We start from the raw sequence: 19,701 nt of genomic DNA, 5'->3' as shown, positions 1-19,701 counted from the left end.
AACCCATGTTTCTACAAGTTTATTTTTAAAATTTATACTTATTTTATGAGTTTCACCCCTGAAATGTAATCTACATTAATTTTTATCTAGCTCGATAAAATAACGCTTAATTTGTGTAATTACCTTGTGAGAGTTTGATAATTCCCAGTTTTTTTTAGCTGACCCTGAAGGCAGCATAAGTGCACCCATCAGTAGGAGGGGCGAGTGTTTGGGAGGAAGGGTGTTGGTTGAGTACACTTGAGTAGGCTGGAGTTTCTGTGAGGATCAACACTGTTATGACATAGACAGCTGGACACTATTATTATCGTCACATGACAGCACTTACCCCAGTTGTAACAACTTTTTTTTTTTTAACAGTGCTTTTGCTTTCGCAATTCGGACTATGACAACTGTAATAATGAAATTTATTTTATGAGAAGGCAGGTTTCTAACCTTTTACTGGAAACACGTGGTCTGTTACTCTCAACAATTTACCATGTCATCATTTATCAGCAAGAGATTGTCTTTTAAGGAAACCATATAGTAAGACACACACTTCCTCTTAAATGTCAGCTTTTCAAATGGAAAACACTGAGGAATTGATTCTAAATATAAATGTTTATTGAGTTGAATCCTGATACTTAAATTCACATCAAAATATGAATTATTAACACTCCTGAGAATAAAAAAGTGGTATCATTTCAGACATTGTACATGTACAAACAGTGAAACAGAGGTTTTAATATAAACTGAAACATCCATATAATGTTTAAAGCTTTCATCCAAAATTTACAATGAAAGACGTCGCTTAATTCAGTTCGGTTCCTCACCAATAAATTATTAACAAAGTGTGGTATAAATAATCTGGGATTATTTCCTCCCTATTCTTTGTTTACTGCAGACATTAAAAAAAAAAAAAGAAAGCGTTACAAAAGCAGAAAAATAACTATTAAAGTTTTGTTATTTTCAAGACTTATATTATTTACTTTAATAGATTATAAACTCCCGCTCTATTCATCCACTAGCACACGTGAGGTATAGAAGAGCTGGAAGTGTTGAAAACACACAGACAGTTCACATTAAAGCTCAACTCCCAACTGTCATAAGTTAAAAATTAGAAATACATATTTTGTAAATCAATAATGCACGCAACTGCCTCTGCCTCGTGACTACTGCTAACAGCAGCATTAAAGGTTCAGTTTTAAAATGAAGAAATGCAAATGACACATGCAAAAAAGAGAGAAACAAAGTGCAGAATGAAGTTTTCAGCATTATAGTTGGTAATATAAGAAAAAAAAACATATTCAAAACTTAGGACCCTTTTTTCACATGAGATGAATTCTGAATATCTTAAATATTGAAATATTGACAACCTTAAACAGATGGGGTGGGCTGCAAGTGGCCTGTGGCTACAACACAATTCTTGAGAATAAATACACCACATATCTCCCAAAAGTTCAGGGTTTTTGCCATTGAGTAGAATTAAGTTCATATATATATATATATATATATATATATATATATATATATATATATATATATATATATATATATATATATATATATATATATATATATATATATATATATATATATATTGTTGTTAAAGAAACTGCTATAGTGACTGTTCTTGTATATGCTGGGCCACAAGAGAAGACTGTAAATGCATATTCTGTTTAATTGTCACTTATATAAAAACATTTGTTTCAAATTGATCCACTCTATAATGTTATAAGACACCATTAATAAAAACCTGAGCTTGTTAGAGGCAAAAACAAAGACTTTTAGTGGAATCATTTCGATTGGTCACATTTCCCTCCACAGCAGAGAACAAGATGTGTAGTGTACACCTCCGGCCTCTAGAGGGCAGTATGTGTTCACAGCTGAGTGAGGCCGCCGTCATCAGTAGTGCTGCAGACCTTGATGCTTCCTTCTGCTACTCCAAAGTCTGTAATTTGTGGCTTTATGATTTCACAGCTTGGTGTTGCTGGTCTTTAAACCCTTACTTTTCTCCTCACTGCCAGCACTCTCATTAAACTCAAAGGCGTTATTGTCCCAAGCACCTTCCTTTTTCTTTTCAGGTTCATCATCACCAGCCTCAATGGATGGAGCCTCACTGTCTGTATCATCTAACCCTTTGCCAAACTTTTTCTTATATAACTGGTAGCCTGTAGAGGGAAAAATAAACATACTTAAAGATGCAGCTTTTTAAGAAAAGAGGGATAAGATTACTCTTTTTTTTCTTCACTTGTGATCTCACCTCCTACAGACATGACTGCCACCAAGAGCTGGAAGATGCTGTAGATGAGGGGGAATGCGAACATGACCTCCAACTCAGCAGCACTGAAGGACAGCTGGATGATGGTGCTGCACAGCTGGGAGTTTTGGAAACCTGTCTCCAATGCAATGGTTCGACATCTGAGGAAAGAAGGAAAATTCACAGCCTTGTGAGAACAAATGAATGAATGTTGAAGCACTCAGGTTTCATGGTTTATAAAACTATTAGTGATTTGGCAGCCGCACAGAAATTAAGCAAGTACTAAAATACAAACTTTTCAAATTTCGCAGTACTGCCAGTGACTCTGCACTTCAAAATAAAACAATCGAGACAACACTTTTACCAATTTTGTTTGTCAGGTTTCTGTTGCAAAATTCGCAATAATAGAGGAAAATCCTGATGTACAGTTTAGCTAACAGTTAAAGTAAATGCCCCATACACAGTCACGTTATCTGTTATCTAATAAAGGCAAAATGTCCCCCTCAAAAAAACCCTAAAAATTGTAATTGTGAAAAAAACATCAAGAATTAAGAATTTAAAATCAAGCAAGCAATTCAAAATATTTGAGAACCCCAAAGAAGAATGTAGCTCTCTGAGAAAAATTCTGAGTTTTTAAAATGCAACAGAAAATGAAAATCAAGATGAAAGGAAACCGAGTTTGTTTGTGTTTTTTTATTTATTCGCTTAATTTGGATCATTTTTTTTAACCCAAGAGACTAACACATTATGAATTTGTTTAATGTTACATAACCTAAAAAGAAGTCAATCCCTCAACCAAGACACATATAGATTTCTGTAGTATCAGTGTGTGTATGGATCTCTAAGACATTCTTTCTAAGAATCCTGATATGGTATGAACATAAAAGACACAAGAGGCCTTACCTGAACCAGGGTTGACCTGCAAAGCGGGCCATGACGAACCCCAAACCAAAACCAATGAAGGGATAAATTGTCCCAATAATCCACAGGGATGGAGCGATGGTCCAGGAGGACTGGTAGAGAATTCCTCCAATCACTGCTATGACGATAATGAGCAGAAAACCAGCAATGGATCCAACCTGTGAACAGAAAATACATCAGTGTCTATTTATCGAACAGACTTGTAAAGATTATATGGTGCAGAAGAATGAAACATTAACCCACACACCATCCACTGATGAGACCTCTTACCTTGAGTATCTTTTTTGCCGCTTTGGGCCATCTGCGTTTTACGTACATTCCCAGAGCAATCGGGACGAGAAGGGCCACCAGAGTAATACCTGAGAATACAAGGATTTTCATCCATCTCATATGAAACATCTGAATGCTATGTAGCTAAGCTGTTTAACACTGATCAGGCAGATAGTGGAACATCTGACATACCGATACTGTCATATGGGATCTGGATGGTGCTGGCGGAGGTCCAGATGGAGGTGTAAATGAGCAGACAGAGAGGCATCATCCCCAAGGCCAGGATAGAGGAACAGGCTGTCATACTGATACTGAGGAGGGGAAACACGGGGAGTTAGCAGACCAAGCTCATGGAATTAGATTTTATTTTACATGCAGCTTCTGTTTTGGGTTCTTATTGTTAGTCAGTGTCTTAATTAAAAATGTAATCAGGCTTTTCTGTAAAGGACAAAAACCTGGAGTAAATGATGATTCTGATATTGTTTTTATTATTTCATTATTTCTTCCTCAGGTAAACTCAGCAGTATTTTCGGTGGTAGTCCACACAGTCACATATTTTGGTTTTTAAATGACATATTTTACAAAAATGTAATGTGTGGTACTATATGTGCCCTTTTTCTTAGAACACATTTTTTTTTACTGATAAGCAACATAATTTTGGTGTGTCTATGGTAGATTAAGTCATAATATATGAGTTTTACTCTATTAGAGGTGCAGAAAACAATCAGACTATGTAACTGTTCATCCTGATGTTATCAATCCCACAAGTGCATGGGCTCTTAAAAGTTTTTAATTAACTTCAACATCTTTGTTTTAACACAGTCCAGAAATGGAATAAACTGAGTCTTGTTGTCTCCTGTTCTGCTTTGTATGACAAATTCTGCCTTACTCCATATAAACAAGGTCAGCTATTGTTTAACTGAGTTGTTCTGAGGAAAAAATAAAAAAAAATGAAAATAAAAAAAACTCTAAAACTGACAGCAAAAGCCTGATTAACCTTAAAGAAGATCTCCTACCTGAGGTCCATGTCTCCATCCAGCCAGTAGCAGATGATGTTGGAGCCTGTTCCTCCTGGACAACAGCCCATAATGATAATGGCAATAGCCTGAACAGGCAGCACACCAAAGGCCAGCGACAAGGCGAAAGCTGTGAACGGCATAATACCAAACTGACAGAGGAAGCCAATGATGATACCCCAGGGTCTTCTGATGTGGCCCCACAGCTTTTTGGCATCAACAGTGCAGCCCATGGCAAACATGACCATGGAGAGCATTGTTGTTAGCACGATGCTCATCACCAGGCTCAGAATTGCATTAAAGTTACTTGGAGGAACCAGGCAGTCAGTGCCTGAGCAGATTGTTGCAAAAGAGCCACAGGTGGACATGGCGGAGGATGTAATGACACAAATTTGACAGAAGACAGAAAGAAAGCTCCCACAGATCTTCCACTTCTTAGCTTCCACAAGGCTGCTCCTGTATCTCCTTCTCTGACATCCACGAAGACGATGGTGACAGTGAGAGGAACTGTTCAGATCTCTCTAGCTTTATGCCTAGAAATGGGTGGGAAATCAGCGAGTAAAAAAAAAGGATCAAAAATTAACCAATACTCAACTGTTTTATGGGGTCAGTGTTCAAAAGACCAAGCATATAAAAAGAGAATCATTCTGAAAAGAGAATTGTGATTGCATAACAGTGCCATCTTTTATTGTCCTTTGGCCTCTTTAAAACTTTATTGGGCATCTTTGCGATGCAGCATCATCAAACTAGAATGCCAGTAAGCAGGGGGGGGAGATGTTGAAGTTTTCTTAGGCAGGTACACCCTGTTCATCCAAGGTCCTTGCTGGTTGAAAAAACAACAAACCCATTAAATCTCATCTTAAAAGTTAACCAAAGCCTCAACATGGATTACAACTTAGTTAATAAAACACAGAATACATATTTCGGTATCGCTGGAAAGAGGCAGGTGAGTTATTTCTTTGCAAAAGCTGCCGAAACTCAAAAATACTGACAGAGTAGGAGCTATTGGAAGCACAGTTCCACGTGTGCTGAATGTCACCTATAGAGCTGGAGAGTCACTCAGAGCAGGGTTGTAGGTATATAAAAAGTGACTGTGCGTCTTTAATTGGTTGCTGGGTGATAACTGGGATAATGTTTAGTGAGCAGGTGGTTATACGCAATAGAATTTCTAAGAGCTGCTATTTCAAAACCTTAGCTCCTTGGAGGTCTGAAATCAGTTATTTCATATTTTATAACTTCATTCACTTGATTCAAGAATGGTAAGTTTTTTTTGTAAGAGTTGCGACAAGTCTCCTCGGTTCAGGAGACAGAAATTCTCAATTACATTTTCCTCATTTACCACCTATTCTACGGTTGTAAAACAATAACACATAAAACAGTTGGAGTGAATGAGTTTACAGGTATGTTACATCAACATTTTGCACATGCGTTGCCAAGTGTGGAAGCAATAATAATGTTAAAGTGACATAACTGATGTTTTTATTCATGTGAATCATAATGTTTAACAGCCAAGGCTCACTCCTGGGCCCTTTGATGTGTCAAAATCTACTGAAATCAAGGACTGCATGGTAGTAGGAGAAAACCCAAACCCTTATTCTGGTTTTATATGAAACAGCTCTCTTTTAAATAAATATAAACTGTGCAACAGAAAAGGTTATTCTTACTTTTTCAGGTCCGTGTGAAGAGTTTTCTGTCTCGTATTGGGAATGCTCAACTGTAGTTAAAGGACAACCCGTCACCACCAACTAAAGAATGTGGTGATTCCTTCTTAAATCCAACCTACATGAGCAATCTGCTCAGAAAGACGTACTTGATTTGGTGAGTTACTCATTCACATTGTGTTACTTCATATGCATAATGTAATTATTTGATATGCCACAAATCCTTCTGTAAAGTGCATGCTAGCTTAGATTTAAGGTGACCATTGATATGAAAAAAATTCCAAGGGAAAACGTGTAAACAGCTTTCTTCAAACTGAAAATACAGAAACAGGGAAACTCATCCACATTTTATGATTCTTTTAAAGTTTGAGCACGTTTTTGTGCGTGTGTGTTTAACTCTTACACTACTGAACATGCAAACTGCAGCAACAAGTTGTTCATTTAACTGTGGGGAACGTGAAGGGTCACAGAACAAAGTCTCACTGCATTTATAGTCTGTTCACACTCTGTCCAGCTTTTCGTCACTTCATCTTAAACCATTTTTTTTCACGCTCTCATCCTTTCTTACTCCCAACAAAGAAGGACAGATAAATTTTAAACAACTGCCATTAACAAATTGGTTTCTACATGCACAGTTTAATTGCAGTTTTAAAAAGTTGTCGTGTCCGAGGTGATACCAAATTTAGGTCAAGTCCCTTAATTTTTACTGTGCATTAAAAAAAGAAAGAAACCTTGACCCAGATTGTTTTATACTGTCCAGATAAGTAGGTTAGGATACATTACGATAAGATGCGTGTATATATGATATAAAAATAAAGGTAAGAAGTCACAAAGTTGTAAAACATTAGATAATATGATAAAGCAAAACCAAAAACCCTCAGAGGTTTTTTTTTATTTTTTTTTTGCTTTTTTGGGGGGGGGTTCTTCATTTTGGTCGACGTCTCTTTTATTTAGCCCCCTGCATGTTTTACCATCCTTCACTTATTTTCATCTCTTATTTCCTTTGATGGTGATGGTGCTACCATTTACCATGAAGTTAAATGAAAAGTCAAATTCAAAACATCATTAATTTTGTTAATTTTACTTGCTTAACATGCTAACAGAAAAACAAAACGTTTTTTTCCACTTACTTAACTATTTGAAGCAATAATTGTGATTTTTTTCCCTCAAGGCCATCATGAAATGTGCTTTAACTCTTTTCCTCAAGTTAACAAAAACAAAATGTGTGATCTGGTCTAAACAATTCACTTTTTGGGAGGAGAAGTTAGGCCAGTGAAAAAAAAAAAAATCAAAATAAGTTGAAGAAAAAGTAAAATGTTTTACTCCAGTGTACTCCTTTCTTCTGTGTTTTATGAAGTGATTTCATCTTGTCTTTGTCAGTCAAAAATAAGCAAGTCAATGAAGGCAAAAAAGGGACTTATGTATAGATAACTGTTTTACCAATCTCCATGAGATTAAAATTTTCTAAAACAATGTTGCACAGACTTACATTTTTGTAATTTTTTTTTCTTTGTCTTTTCATCTTTTTTTTATTATTATTATTTTTTTTGCATTTATTGCACTTTTTCTGTGAGCTGCTGTGGCAAAACAATTTCCCCTATGGGAAATCAATACAAGAATATTTGGTAACACTTTACTTTAGAGGTCTACAAATTTCACCACTCTTGGGTAAAATTAGACAAAGTTTTTTCTTAATTCTTTAAAATTGCTCCTGAAATTTCATGAGAATTTGGTGAAAATTAGCACATAACTTCTGGCCAGATTCTGTTTTGCAGTGCACCTGTACTCACAGTGTCTATCACAATCAGGTAAGGCCAATTAACAACCCCACTCTTGGTGAATATCACATCTGAGGCCTCCAGTTGTATCATGTAAAACATTATAGGCCTAATCATAAAGGTATTTCATTTTGCATGTGATCTCAATTATGCGTATCAACAAATTGGTACTAAAGAACTTTGTGAAATTAAATAACAACTAGCTAACTATCAACTGCTTATTGGAAAATTAAATTATTCACTTAACATTTCAAAGGTAATTATCAGAGGAAACAATGAACCTAACTTCTGTTTTCAAGAACTAAGCAGCTATTTATCACCTGCTTCTCTGGAAATAGCAGAAACGTTGGGATACTTCTAAAAACATTTTGAGGTGGGTTGTGATTTAATATGAAATAAATGATTTGCTAATCGTCACCCTCTTACCTTGTAATTTGGAGTAAATTTCAAAGAAACTGGAAAAAGCCAGTAACCTACTGATTGTGATTTGTGACAATACATTTGGACATTATTTTCAAGAAGTTATGTGTTAATTTCAAAGAAATAAGAAAAACTTTGTGTAATTGTTACCTAAGTGTGATGACATTTGCAGACCTCTAAAGTAAAGTGTTACCAAATATTCTATTCTATTCTGTTTTATATCTGCTAGAAGAAAGAAAAGGCATACACACTGATTCAAAGTCCCGTCACTGCCACATGGACTGTAAAGGAGTGTGTTTTTCTTTTTTTGTGTAAAACTTTGCTCTGGTATGAGTACGGGGCTGTGAAAGTCTCCTGGTAGCTCTTCAGAGAGACTCTTATCGTATCCTTTATCATCCCATCACCCTTTATCTTTCTCTCTACATCTGACTTGTCCTTGATTCAGCCAGCAGTAAATTTTTAAGTATGTGTGCGCTCCTGGTGTGTGAATGAGTGTGTGACGCTTCATGTCACGGCCATTATCTTAGCCCATCAGATAACAGATCACAATCTGATCTGATATGTTCATTCCTCACACTGTGCCCACTGTAAAAGCAGGAAATGAAGATAAAGGGAAGTTTTGGGAAAGCCTCCCACACTAACGGGCTGACAGGACAGGAGGATGAAAACTGAAGGAGATTACAATGAAAGGTTTTCAGACGTGACCTTGACCCTTCGCTGACTAACTTCTATAAAATGTTTATGAGCGCACGTCTGCTGATCTGCTGTGCATTTTTAACCTTTTATCTCCTTTATTCTGTGCAGACGACGTGTTAACCATCATCTGCAGACGTCATAAAGCCAATACGCAGAGAGAAGGATCTAACTTTAGATTTAATAGATTTATATGTCACTAAATGTATCAGTTAAAAAAACAGCTTTTCAAATAGGCTTCACTCTGGGGTTAACTTGAGTATGTGCCAGCAGGACATTATGATGAACTGACTGATGATAAACAGCGAAATCTCCTTTGAATCAAATGTAAATGTACAGATATGTTTGAAAACTGTTGTTGAATCTTTGTATAAAATGTAAAAAATGTAAAAAAATGTCTCCAAGAATTTTATTTTCAAATCTGCAGAGGATGATGTCCATCCCTGGTCACACTGGTGTATCTCAGGAGAGTCTCAAAAGCTGCTTAACAGCCTTTAAGTAAGTGCATCAAGATCAGAAAACAGATATAAGGGGAAGCGCGCGTAGACATCAGTCTATATCATCAGGACATATAATGTTTGAAGTTATCCATCAGATAAAGCACAAAACGTTAACTTGTCTCAGAATCACCCTGGTAACTGTTTGTAACGTATATGCAGTAAACCGCCTTCTGCCTTCTGCTGTTCACGTAGGATTGTAATGAGCTTTTGTTGTGCAAGTAAGAGATAATATAACATTATAAAACATTCAGAGTATGGTCGTTAAGATAAACCATGACATGGCATTGAAATACGTTGATAAAATTTTATACATAAATAAAAACCCAACGTGAGAGCATGAGAAGAACAATTTCAAGGACTTTTTTTTGCGGAGGTGGAAAACCAGGATTTAATACATTCAGTATAAAAATACAGACCAGGACATCTTTTGCTGATAAAAGCAATTTGGAAGGTAAAACATCACAATAATATGAAATTTTACATTTTTCCTCTGGTTCTTTTCATAACTTAATTTGTTTTTCTTACCTGATTTCTGCTCTATTACACATGAACTCTGAACTCTTTTCCCCCATTTATCTGGGTGTTGTTTTTATACACTATAAACTCTCCTACTCACATGTGCTCTTTTGCATTTTCTGATGTTACTTCTATTTTTAAAACTGTGATTGCATAAGGCCAATAACAGACCAACAAATTAGATCACATTTGTTGGAAAATTTCTCCTTGAGCCGCTTAATTTTAGTATCATTAGAGAGAGCATAAGAAATTCTTGGTCCTCTTGAGGTTTTGCAATTGAATATTAGACTCCTGTTTTCGTATCCTTTCAATCTGAGAAGAATAGTTTATGTATTACTTTTAATCAAAGACCAAAATCTCAAACCGACATGTGTTTCTCATTTTATTAGAAAGCCAAAGCCTCCAAGGTGTGTGAATTATATAACCAAACACAGGATGCGCTGGAAATCTTTGAAAACTGGAGAAAAAACTGAACTCGTCCTTGAATTTTTTTTTTGTACCTGTTGATTTATTTTATGATTGACCATTTAAAAATAAATCTGTTTGTTTACCAAAAGACTTTGTGTGCCCAATAAAAAACCTCTCCTCTGAGTCAGCACGCAGGTTTTCCAGTTTGCCAGCACTGGATTGATGCACCACATCAGTAAAGACACACTGATATCCATCAAGGACCAAATACCGTCCGATATCAACGTACGACTGATGCATCTGTGCATCCTCACACTCTATACGACAATGAGAGTGTGTGTGGAGTATAATAAGTCCTCATTTAAGACTCATTTAGACTGAGTTGGCGGGACGTCAGCTCTTTGAGGTGTCCGTTAACTTCATGCCTCCTGTTATGTGCGCAATGAAGCATCTCAGGAGGTAGATTCCCCAGAAATTAAGAGAGCTGTTAAGAGAGAAAAGAAGGGGAGTAGATGAAAGAAAGGAAAGAACTTTATACAACAGCAAAATGTAAATTATTTATAAAATGTTTTTAGAGAATGAAGGGAAAGGTCAAAGAAAATTTTGCTGAAGCTGTAACGGGGGACTAGCATTTATTTTGTCTTTTTCCACACTTCTGGAAAAGTGTTCTTTACTTTTTTAAAACTTTTTTTGTAAATGATTTCAGAGTCACAGATAAGTATAGCAAAAGAGCACTGGATTTATTTACAAAAATGTTATTTACACTTTTTTTAGTCTTTTTTATTATTGTGTGAAAACTGAAAACAACTTGGATTGCAACCTTTTCAGGTCAGCACAATTTAAATCTCAGTTCACACTTGATAGACTTTCTTCACTACAGGGAAAGTTGATTTTAAAAGACTTGCTGCTCATCTCATGTTGGAAATAAAAAAATCAGGGTTTAAAACTTTTTTTTTTTTTTTTTTTTTTTTTTTTAGAAAGAAGTTAATTCATTTAGTGTTGTAGTTAGAGCTCAAGGGTAAAAAAAGTGTGAAGTGTACATCAGTGAATGTAAACAGGATTTTGGTTTTATGACCCATATGGGAACCAGATTGGGATTAATTAGTAGTGAAAAATAGTTTGACAGGAACAAAAAAGTCTTAAGATGTCTGTTTTGAATCTGAAGAAGTCAAAGTGAAACTCTTACCTGACTAGAAAAGGCTGAGGGAAGCAGCTTGTGGTCTGAGTTTGAACCACATCCTGAAGGTTCATTAAGTTTGTCAACAGCGTCCCATGTTTACTTTTGTCAATCTTTGTCACAACAATCTGCAAAATAAGAAGTGACAACTCAACTTCTGCATATGTGCTCAGAAAAATGATAAAAACAAAAGGTATGAGAAATCTACAAGTTCTCAGAATGAACAGCTCGGATTTACTGAACAGACAGTTGGTGTTAGGCAAGTTAAAGCAACGGATTCTATAGTGACACCTACTGGACAGATATGATCACTGCATAGTGCATTCAACCTTGTACAACCAGAATTGTGATTTAATCGCTCATTGTTCTTTACTTTAATTAATAGCACAACTTTTAAAAAAGGTCACAACACAGAGTTATGAAACACTGAGAGAAATCAGTCCAAATCATGTTTTTTTTTGTCTTGGTAGCTAAAGACTTTACCTAAGCTACAACAAAATAATGATTTCAAAAATATTATAACAATATTTTCCAGTGCTTTTAATGTTAAAGTGTTAATTAATGTAATTTCATTCTAAGATATTTGAATATTGAGAGTTTGCAGTTCTCAAATTGGTCACCGTTCAAATTGCCGGTCTCCTTTGCCAAAAATGTCCAAAGTTTCCGAGCAGTGAGCTCATGCCTCTTTGCGTCTTTTGCCTCTGAGCAGTGAGAGTTCATCTCTGTTAAAAGCTGAGCTGTCAGAGCTTTAATAATGGCCAAAGTGTTTAATAACCTGAGAGCATGAATAATTGACTGCAGAGAGCGTATAGAGTGGGGGTGCTCCATTATAACGTGCCAGTGGTGGCGTTTCAGAGGGGACAGCAGTTTTAAATAGCTGAGTGAGAACGTTCAGTATTAATTTGGTGTGGACATAATGAGGAGGGTCTGGAAGAAGGATGAGGAGAATGTGGAAAGGACAAATGGCTTTAAAGTTAGGAAACTTAACACAAGACAAGGAGTTTACAGTTTGTAAGAGAACAATCACTTGGAGATCTCTTCTTTAAATCATCCCTTCAGCAGCCTGTTCTTTCTACAAACTGCGGTGTGAAACGTACCACATATGGTCGTCTGGTCTCCTCACACACCTCCAGGGCGACGCGGTCAGCCTCCTGAAGCCCAACACTTCCATCCACCAGCAGGAACGTCCTCACCAGACTGAAACATCCAAACAGTGGATCAGTTAAGTTTATCTTTTTAAAGTTACGTTCAGTTCCATCGAGTTGCTCCCTTGAAGCTCAACAGTTTTAAACGTTGAATAGATGATGTCTGCCCTGATGTGGCTTTTCTAATGACTTGTTTGGAACAACCGCTGATTTGTAATTCTGCTTCTCAGTCTTTGTAAATAATTGAAAAGCTGAGGATGATTGATTGTAGAGATATAATTGAGAGTAAATTAGCAGGAGGTTACTTCCCCCTCACCATCAGTATTAAATACAGAACAGATGGTCAATGACAGCCTCACTGCAGCCCTCCAGACATCAATCAAATATACTGTATGTATGAGTGCTAATTATTCTGATGCTGCTGTGGCTTTACTATACACACATTACTCCTCCAGACAGATGACTAAAGTTCATTTCTCACTTCTTCCTTGTGAAAAGGTACGGCTCCACCATATCCACAAAGTCTTTAGGGGCTCTGTATCCGTAGCCTGGCATGTCCACGATGGTAAACACTTTACCCACTTTGAAGAAGTTCATCTTCTTTGTGTGACCCTGAGGGGAATAAGATGAAATGACAAGTTATAAACATTAATTCTGAAAAACACTGGAATCTCCTCGTCTAAAGTCATAACAGCTAGGATTTTGATAAAATTACAAGGGTCTTGTGATATTTTTGTTGTCTTTTGTGCTTCTTCTATGAGTTTAAAATACTTACAGGAGTTTTGGAAATTCTGACTTCTACTTCAGGAGTCAGAGCGAACAGACATTTGATGAGAGACGACTTTCCCACGTTGCTTCTGCCAATGAAACAAACCTGGAAGTACACAGAGTGACCCTAAGTGAATCAAATGACCTCAAATGTTGCCATAATTAAAGTTCTTTAAAGTCACTAGACAATCTGCAGGAGCTGAGTTGCCCACTGCTCTTTTACTGTCCTGCTTCTCACACTTTGTGACTGCAGTCCCAGCGATCACTCAGTGCCCCAGGACAGCGCCCAGACTCATCCATCTCACCAACAGAAGACAGATGGATGGAGGCTGATGCTGTCAGAAAGCTGAGGATACATCATCCTCTGACAGAGGAGAGCAGCAGAGTGGTAACTAACCCAGCATGACAAAGAGACCACAGTGTCCTCCCTACACAATGTTCCATTCTGAGCCCTCTGGTGAGCACTTCTGTCTATATGGTTATAAATCTGCTCATTTATTAACACGTGTCAACCCACACTTCATTATGTATGAGGCTGCAGCAGGGTAAAAAGACACTGTGCTACATTTGTCATAGACTGAGGGTCAATGTGTTTTAACGAGGAAGGCAACAACCCTCATGTCCAACACCTGCACCCACTGGAACATTCTTTGTTTTACCTTTTCTGTAATCTACTGTTCATCCTTGAAACACTGAAATAAAACTAAAACAGGGACAAGTCCTTTCTTTCTTTTTAGTTAATTTTTGGGCTGTTTCACCTTTTCAAGAGTGCAAGAAAGTTACCCAAGTAGTTCAAGGCTGCATTTATTTATAAGCAACAATGAGTCTGAAGTTTGCAAGAAGATTTTGATTTTGTTTAAAGCTATGAGAAAGGAAGTGCACTTTTTTGTTGGTTTAAAGCCTCAGTTAACATATTGCAAATGATTTTGTGGTCTCAACTGATAAATCTGAGACTTCTTCAAACCAGCATGGTGCTTACTAAGTATATTATGGTCCTATGTCGAGTGCACAGGACAATAAAGATGAGCATGCTTAAAGGCCTGGCTAACTGATATGAGGAAATACAGGGATGCTGCTCTCATCCACATACTGCAACTCCGTCTTCTGTGTATTTACAGTCAGTCCTGTCCACCAGCCAATCTAACAAGGTCAAAAAAGTGTGTGATTGTTTAAATAATAAAATAATATAAAATAATAACACCAGGCTCATGATAACATACTACAAAAGATTATTAAGTCCATTCTCTTCAGGAAATCAAGCCACGTGAAATTGTTTTATGTGAAATTATTCTTTTTCAGGGTCCTCAGTCATATCTCTCCTGCATGTCTGACCTCTCTTAAATGAATGTAGAAGAATTAGCTTTCAATGTATCATATTTATTTGTTGATAAGTATTACTATTAAGTTTATATTTCTATATATTAGTAAGTTACTGTCCTTTTTTTATAAGAAACCCTGAAACAACAATATTTAAGCACAATTTACATTTATGATTGAAATTTTCTATTTGTTTCATAAAACCCTCACATTAGACTGTGCTAGGATTTTCACTAGTTTCATTAATTTAGTTAAAGAGAGGTCAAATCAAGAGTCAGGTTTAGACTCGAATTCTTCAAAAAGGGTTCATCTGATGCTTTACAAGCAATTAAAAAGAACAAAATAAAATAAAATCAGTACATTTCATGGACCCAACATTATCCATGAGTCACACGTTGAGCCCTCACCTCTGGTTGTTTCAGATTAGGTGCATGGTCAATCCTTTCTGCAGAGGTGAAGTAATCAATCTTATGTGATGGAGAAGCAGTAAATAGTTGTTCTGCTTGTACCATATCCTCCAAACTGGGGTGGAATAGTTGGAAGGGTGTCCTATCAACTGCCCTAAAAAAGATAATTACTATTAATTACAAAACATTAAACAACCCGTCAATCGATCAGCAAATGAAAACGTAGCACGCAGAGGTAGAAGACAATTACCGGTCCAGGTGGGTCTCCAGGTTACTGAAGGGGTAAAGTAAGCTCTTGGCTTTCTTTGAGGGAAGTGTTGTGGCCATCTGAACTGAAGCGAATTTATGGATCCTGTTTAGATGGACGGTGAACATCTGAGCTCCAGGATGGAGCCGCAGATGCAGCCGTAGACAAAGCATCTTCACCTGAAGATCTCAGACCCGCCTGAAAACAGTGAAAGGCAACGTGAATACTTTCACAGGAAAAAAATACACCACAGAAGTCTAATTTAGTCTTAAAAGTGAAGTAAAGTGAACAGGTACAGCTAGCATCTTAGCGAAACTTAGCAAAAAACGTGTTCAACAATAACGGCACACGTTTCAAATGAGATATACTGTTACGACTCACAAACGGTCTGATATTTTCATTGCTTATTTAAGAGGAAATCTGCTGTACGTGTTAACCGTTGGGTTAAAGTGACAGTTCCCTCCTCAGCAGTCCTCCATGTTTTGTGTGCAGCACTGTTGAGTCCCACCGAAACAAGTCAATCTTAGGAAAGGTTCCGACGCAACAAATGTCTATCACTTTTTTTGGGGGGGGGGGAACTATTCGGTTTCTACTTAGACTCACTTTACTTCATATTAAAACGACACATTTTTTCTTGTTAAAAATAGGTGTAATATGTGCAGTTTATGGCGATAAATACACACACTTGCTTTCTGGTTCATTCTATAACTTTTGTGATCCACAAATACATTTTCACATGTTTTAAACATTGAAAAATAAATAAATAAATAAATAAATAAATAAATAAATAAATAAATAAATAAATAAAAAGAAAAATCACAACTTGTCTTCATTTCTACTTTTGCAGAAGTATAATTGTCATGAAACAGATGTGTTTTGAATTGAAACTTTAGGTCCTATGTCTGCTTGAAAGGTTGTTTTTTCTTTCTTTCTTTCTTTCTTTTTTTCTTTTTCTTTTCTTTTCTCTTTTTTTTTTTTTTTTTTTTTTTTTTTGTATAATGGCCCGGTTCACATGATTTAATAGTTATGGTGTGGTTTTATTTATTCAAAATGTCACAGTAAGGTTTCACTTTATGTGCCGATGCTGTTTCAGATGAGTGGATTTTAACATTTGTTTTTATTTTTTGATTTAAAAACAAGTGTTATCTATGATGATCTATTTATTGTTTTTATCCTGTCAAAGAAAGATAAGTAGGAGAGACAAAATACCTCAGCTCCAGCGATTCATTCACTGAAACATTAAATAAGGTTGACAGTATTTTGGATTGAGATTCTGACAACTTAATGAATTTTCTTCTCAAACCCATTCTTAATTCATGCATTTTTGACAACTTTAAAATGGATTTGAGATTAAAACAAACCAATAAAAATCCAACTTTAAACACTCAAAGAGCAGTTTGCAGCACCTCAGTATCATTTTTAATCTTAAGATAAGGTTATTTCAAAGCGTGTGAACTGTGGACACAAGTGAAAGACAATAAAGCAAGACCCTGAGGAGGTTATAGTAAGGGCACTGAGATTACATCTTTCTCCCACTGCTGATATTTAATATCACATTGAGGCATTATTAATGAGCACGAATCCTCTTTTAGATTCGACCACATTCTTCACACTGATGTATTGCCGGTGAATTGTACAGAAACCATCCTGTGTTCCTGCTCTCTGGTGGAAACTTCTCCTCTCTGCAGGGAAAGGTACAGTTCCAGCTGTCAAATCCATCCTCCATCACCCTCTCTGTGGGGATTATTGAGGATTATGATACTGACGTTTATGTAGACTAGCCAAAGAAATGTCTTCATAAATTCTGGTATAGGAGGTGGTAGTGATAGGAGCAACTCCAGGCTTCACTCCCACTCTGCATTCTTTTTACTCCATAGCTCCCACAAGGAAACAGACTTTCATCGATATCCTTTAAAAGGAGGTGGTCAGGTTTCATCGGCTCAGAACACAAAGGACAAAGCGCTGAGTTTCTCTTAAAGTGATCTCAGAGTTCCTTCCTTTGAAGCAGATGTGATGTTTTGAATTTGACACAGTTAAAGCAAGTATTGATTGTGTCCTTGTACTTTCTCTCAAGTCTTATAGAAATTGTTCTCTCACAAAATGTTTTCTTTTCTGTCCAGGACCTCTTCTTGTTCTTTGAATTCAACAGTATGAGGAAACTCCGACACAGCATCAGAGCAGGGTTATCGTTATCCAAAAGGAACATGTAGCTATTTCTAAGTCAATTACCTTCAAATGTCTTGAAATCACATGAAATTTTTTTCACTCTTCATTTCCTGCAACATGAAAATATCATGTTTTTCACATTTAAGCCATCTTGCATGTAAATCACTTCATGCATTATCAAAAAAGTAGTGATATATGTGCAGTAGAGCTTGTTTACAAAACATTTGGTACAGTACGGATTTAATTTGGAGCAGAATTTGTAAACATGAAATAAATAATTGGTCTGTTTGTTTATCTACAAAAGCACAAGCTGTTTCAGTGAAGCAGAAGTCAAGGCTTTGACCTGGGTTTAAGGTTTTCATATCTGGATTTCACATCTGGATTTCATTGCTCTCACTTTGTTATAGTTGTAAATAAGACAAGGGAGGTCTAAAACGAACATTTTGTGGATGTGTAATCTTGGATTTAATGAGAAGTCTGATGTGTTTCTGAAATCTTGTTTAAGTATGTGAACTGTCCTAAGAAACACTGACTGTACTCATTGAGTAAAGGAAAATGAGAGGATTTGGACAAAGTGACCAAGTTTTTAAAAGAAAACTGTTACAATTTGAAACATATATTCACATTAAATAGTTTAATCCTTTACTATTAGGACCGTGGACAGGAGCCGTTCAATAAGTTGATACTCAGAAACAGGAGATAATGAGAAACTGCATTCAACATTACATGAAGCATACTCTGTCTGCCGCTGGGGATGCCACCCACCCAGGCCTAAAATTTGACAGTCATTTTAAGCAGACTTCTTCTAATCAGGTTCTGCCCTACCTTTGTGCATCCTTACTGTCACTCATAAATTACAAGTTATAAACAACCTAGACTGTCAATGAATGGTTTAGCTACCAGGGAGGGGCTCTAAACTACCTCAGAGTTTATTCAAACCCAGAGAAAACAAGAGAACAGAGATCACATTCTTTAGAAAAGAGAGCTAATTTTGTTTTACACAAAGGTTTGTTGTATATTTTTATAATAATGGACTGAACTCAGCATTGATTTGATTTAGTCTTTTGTTGTGTTCTTGTACAGTCTCAGGGTTGATGTATATTTATCTGGCAGATAGTCAGGTAGCTCCTGTCTCAGGCTTGTGTCTGTGAGGTCTCTTCGACTCTGTATAAACTTTCACCTCCCAGTCTCCTAGCTCCATGCTCTGATTTAACACACATACATTTGGTTAGCATCTCTCTGAAACCTGACACCAGCTGTGAGTTAAGGCAGTGGTGTCAATCATATTTGTTGGCCAATTAGAACATTGACTGTTATAAAATTGTATTGCTCCCACATATTGGGGATCACTCTTTTAGGACCAGCACTGTAAACCCTACCTGTGACCAGAATAAATGTTGAACTGAGAAAATAATCATTTTCTTGTGATCTTTGGGAGTTGTTTGGCTAAAGAACTGGGTATTTAGTTAAGGTTTTTCACTATATGTAGTACACTTCAGGGACAGAGCCAAGATTTTTGGTATGGGTGGGCCAACTAATTTTGGCTGAGCCCCAAATTGCAAAAGTTAGTAGATCACTAATTAAATGATTAAAAATGACTGACCAATACACCATTGTTACTGTTAACTCGGTTGCTTTTTGCACCTTTAATATCTAATCTTTTTTTTTTTTTTTTTTGGTGTGTTTATTATAGGCTGGAAGAGCAGAGACTTCAACCATGGTTAAATAAAAGAAAAAAACTCTACAGTTTTTCCAAAAACCATTCTCTAGTCTTGCCTATATAACATGAGGCTTAATATCATTGCTTTGTGTGTCTATTTATTTTTTCAAGCAAGCTAAAATTATTGCCAAACTTTGCTCAAGCCCATACAAAGACAGGCCATCTAATACTAACAAAACAAACAATACTGAAAAAAAAAATCACAATGCTTCTCTTAAAGCCATTTAAATAAATAAATAAATAAATAATAATAATAATAATAATAATAATAATAATAATAATAATAATAATAATAATAATAATAATAATCAAAGAAAAGTTTTGGGTGGGCTCGT

The 19,701-nt window shown here is 36.2% G+C and overlaps 2 protein-coding genes across 3 annotated transcripts; both read right to left on the bottom strand.

Annotated features, from left to right (window-relative positions):
• Window positions 1-1,622: 1,622 nt before the first annotated feature.
• On the bottom strand, window positions 1,623-5,768 carry slc10a2 (solute carrier family 10 member 2). Its single transcript, XM_074695294.1, has 6 exons — window positions 4,444-5,768; window positions 3,620-3,738; window positions 3,428-3,516; window positions 3,140-3,315; window positions 2,240-2,397; window positions 1,623-2,147 (listed from the first exon to the last, which is right to left on the bottom strand). The coding sequence occupies exons 1-6, from the start codon at window positions 4,809-4,811 to the stop codon at window positions 1,951-1,953; spliced, it is 1,107 nt and encodes a 368-aa protein (XP_074551395.1). The 5' UTR covers window positions 4,812-5,768; the 3' UTR covers window positions 1,623-1,950.
• A 3,628-nt stretch (window positions 5,769-9,396) lies between these two features.
• On the bottom strand, window positions 9,397-15,988 carry gtpbp8 (GTP binding protein 8). Of its 2 annotated transcripts, none has more exons than XM_074694912.1 (8): window positions 15,862-15,988; window positions 15,484-15,678; window positions 15,234-15,387; window positions 13,517-13,615; window positions 13,223-13,353; window positions 12,694-12,793; window positions 11,606-11,724; window positions 9,397-10,903 (listed from the first exon to the last, which is right to left on the bottom strand). In XM_074694912.1, exons 2-8 carry the CDS (start codon window positions 15,651-15,653, stop codon window positions 10,813-10,815), a joined length of 864 nt encoding a protein of 287 aa, XP_074551013.1. In that variant the 5' UTR covers window positions 15,654-15,678; window positions 15,862-15,988; the 3' UTR covers window positions 9,397-10,812. The 2 variants fall into 2 exon arrangements, with proteins under 2 accessions (XP_074551013.1, XP_074551014.1); XM_074694913.1 differs by having other exon boundaries at window positions 15,910-15,988.
• Between the last annotated feature and the right edge of the window lie 3,713 nt (window positions 15,989-19,701).

The sequence above is a fragment of the Halichoeres trimaculatus genome, unplaced genomic scaffold (assembly GCF_033239565.1).
Source record: "Halichoeres trimaculatus isolate MK-OKI-2021-1 unplaced genomic scaffold, fHalTri1.1 fHalTri1_scaffold_19, whole genome shotgun sequence".
NCBI classification, from domain to species: Eukaryota; Metazoa; Chordata; class Actinopteri; order Labriformes; family Labridae; genus Halichoeres; species Halichoeres trimaculatus.
The sequence above is the reverse complement of the archived record's forward strand: the minus strand, read 5'-3'. Positions and strand labels throughout refer to the sequence as shown.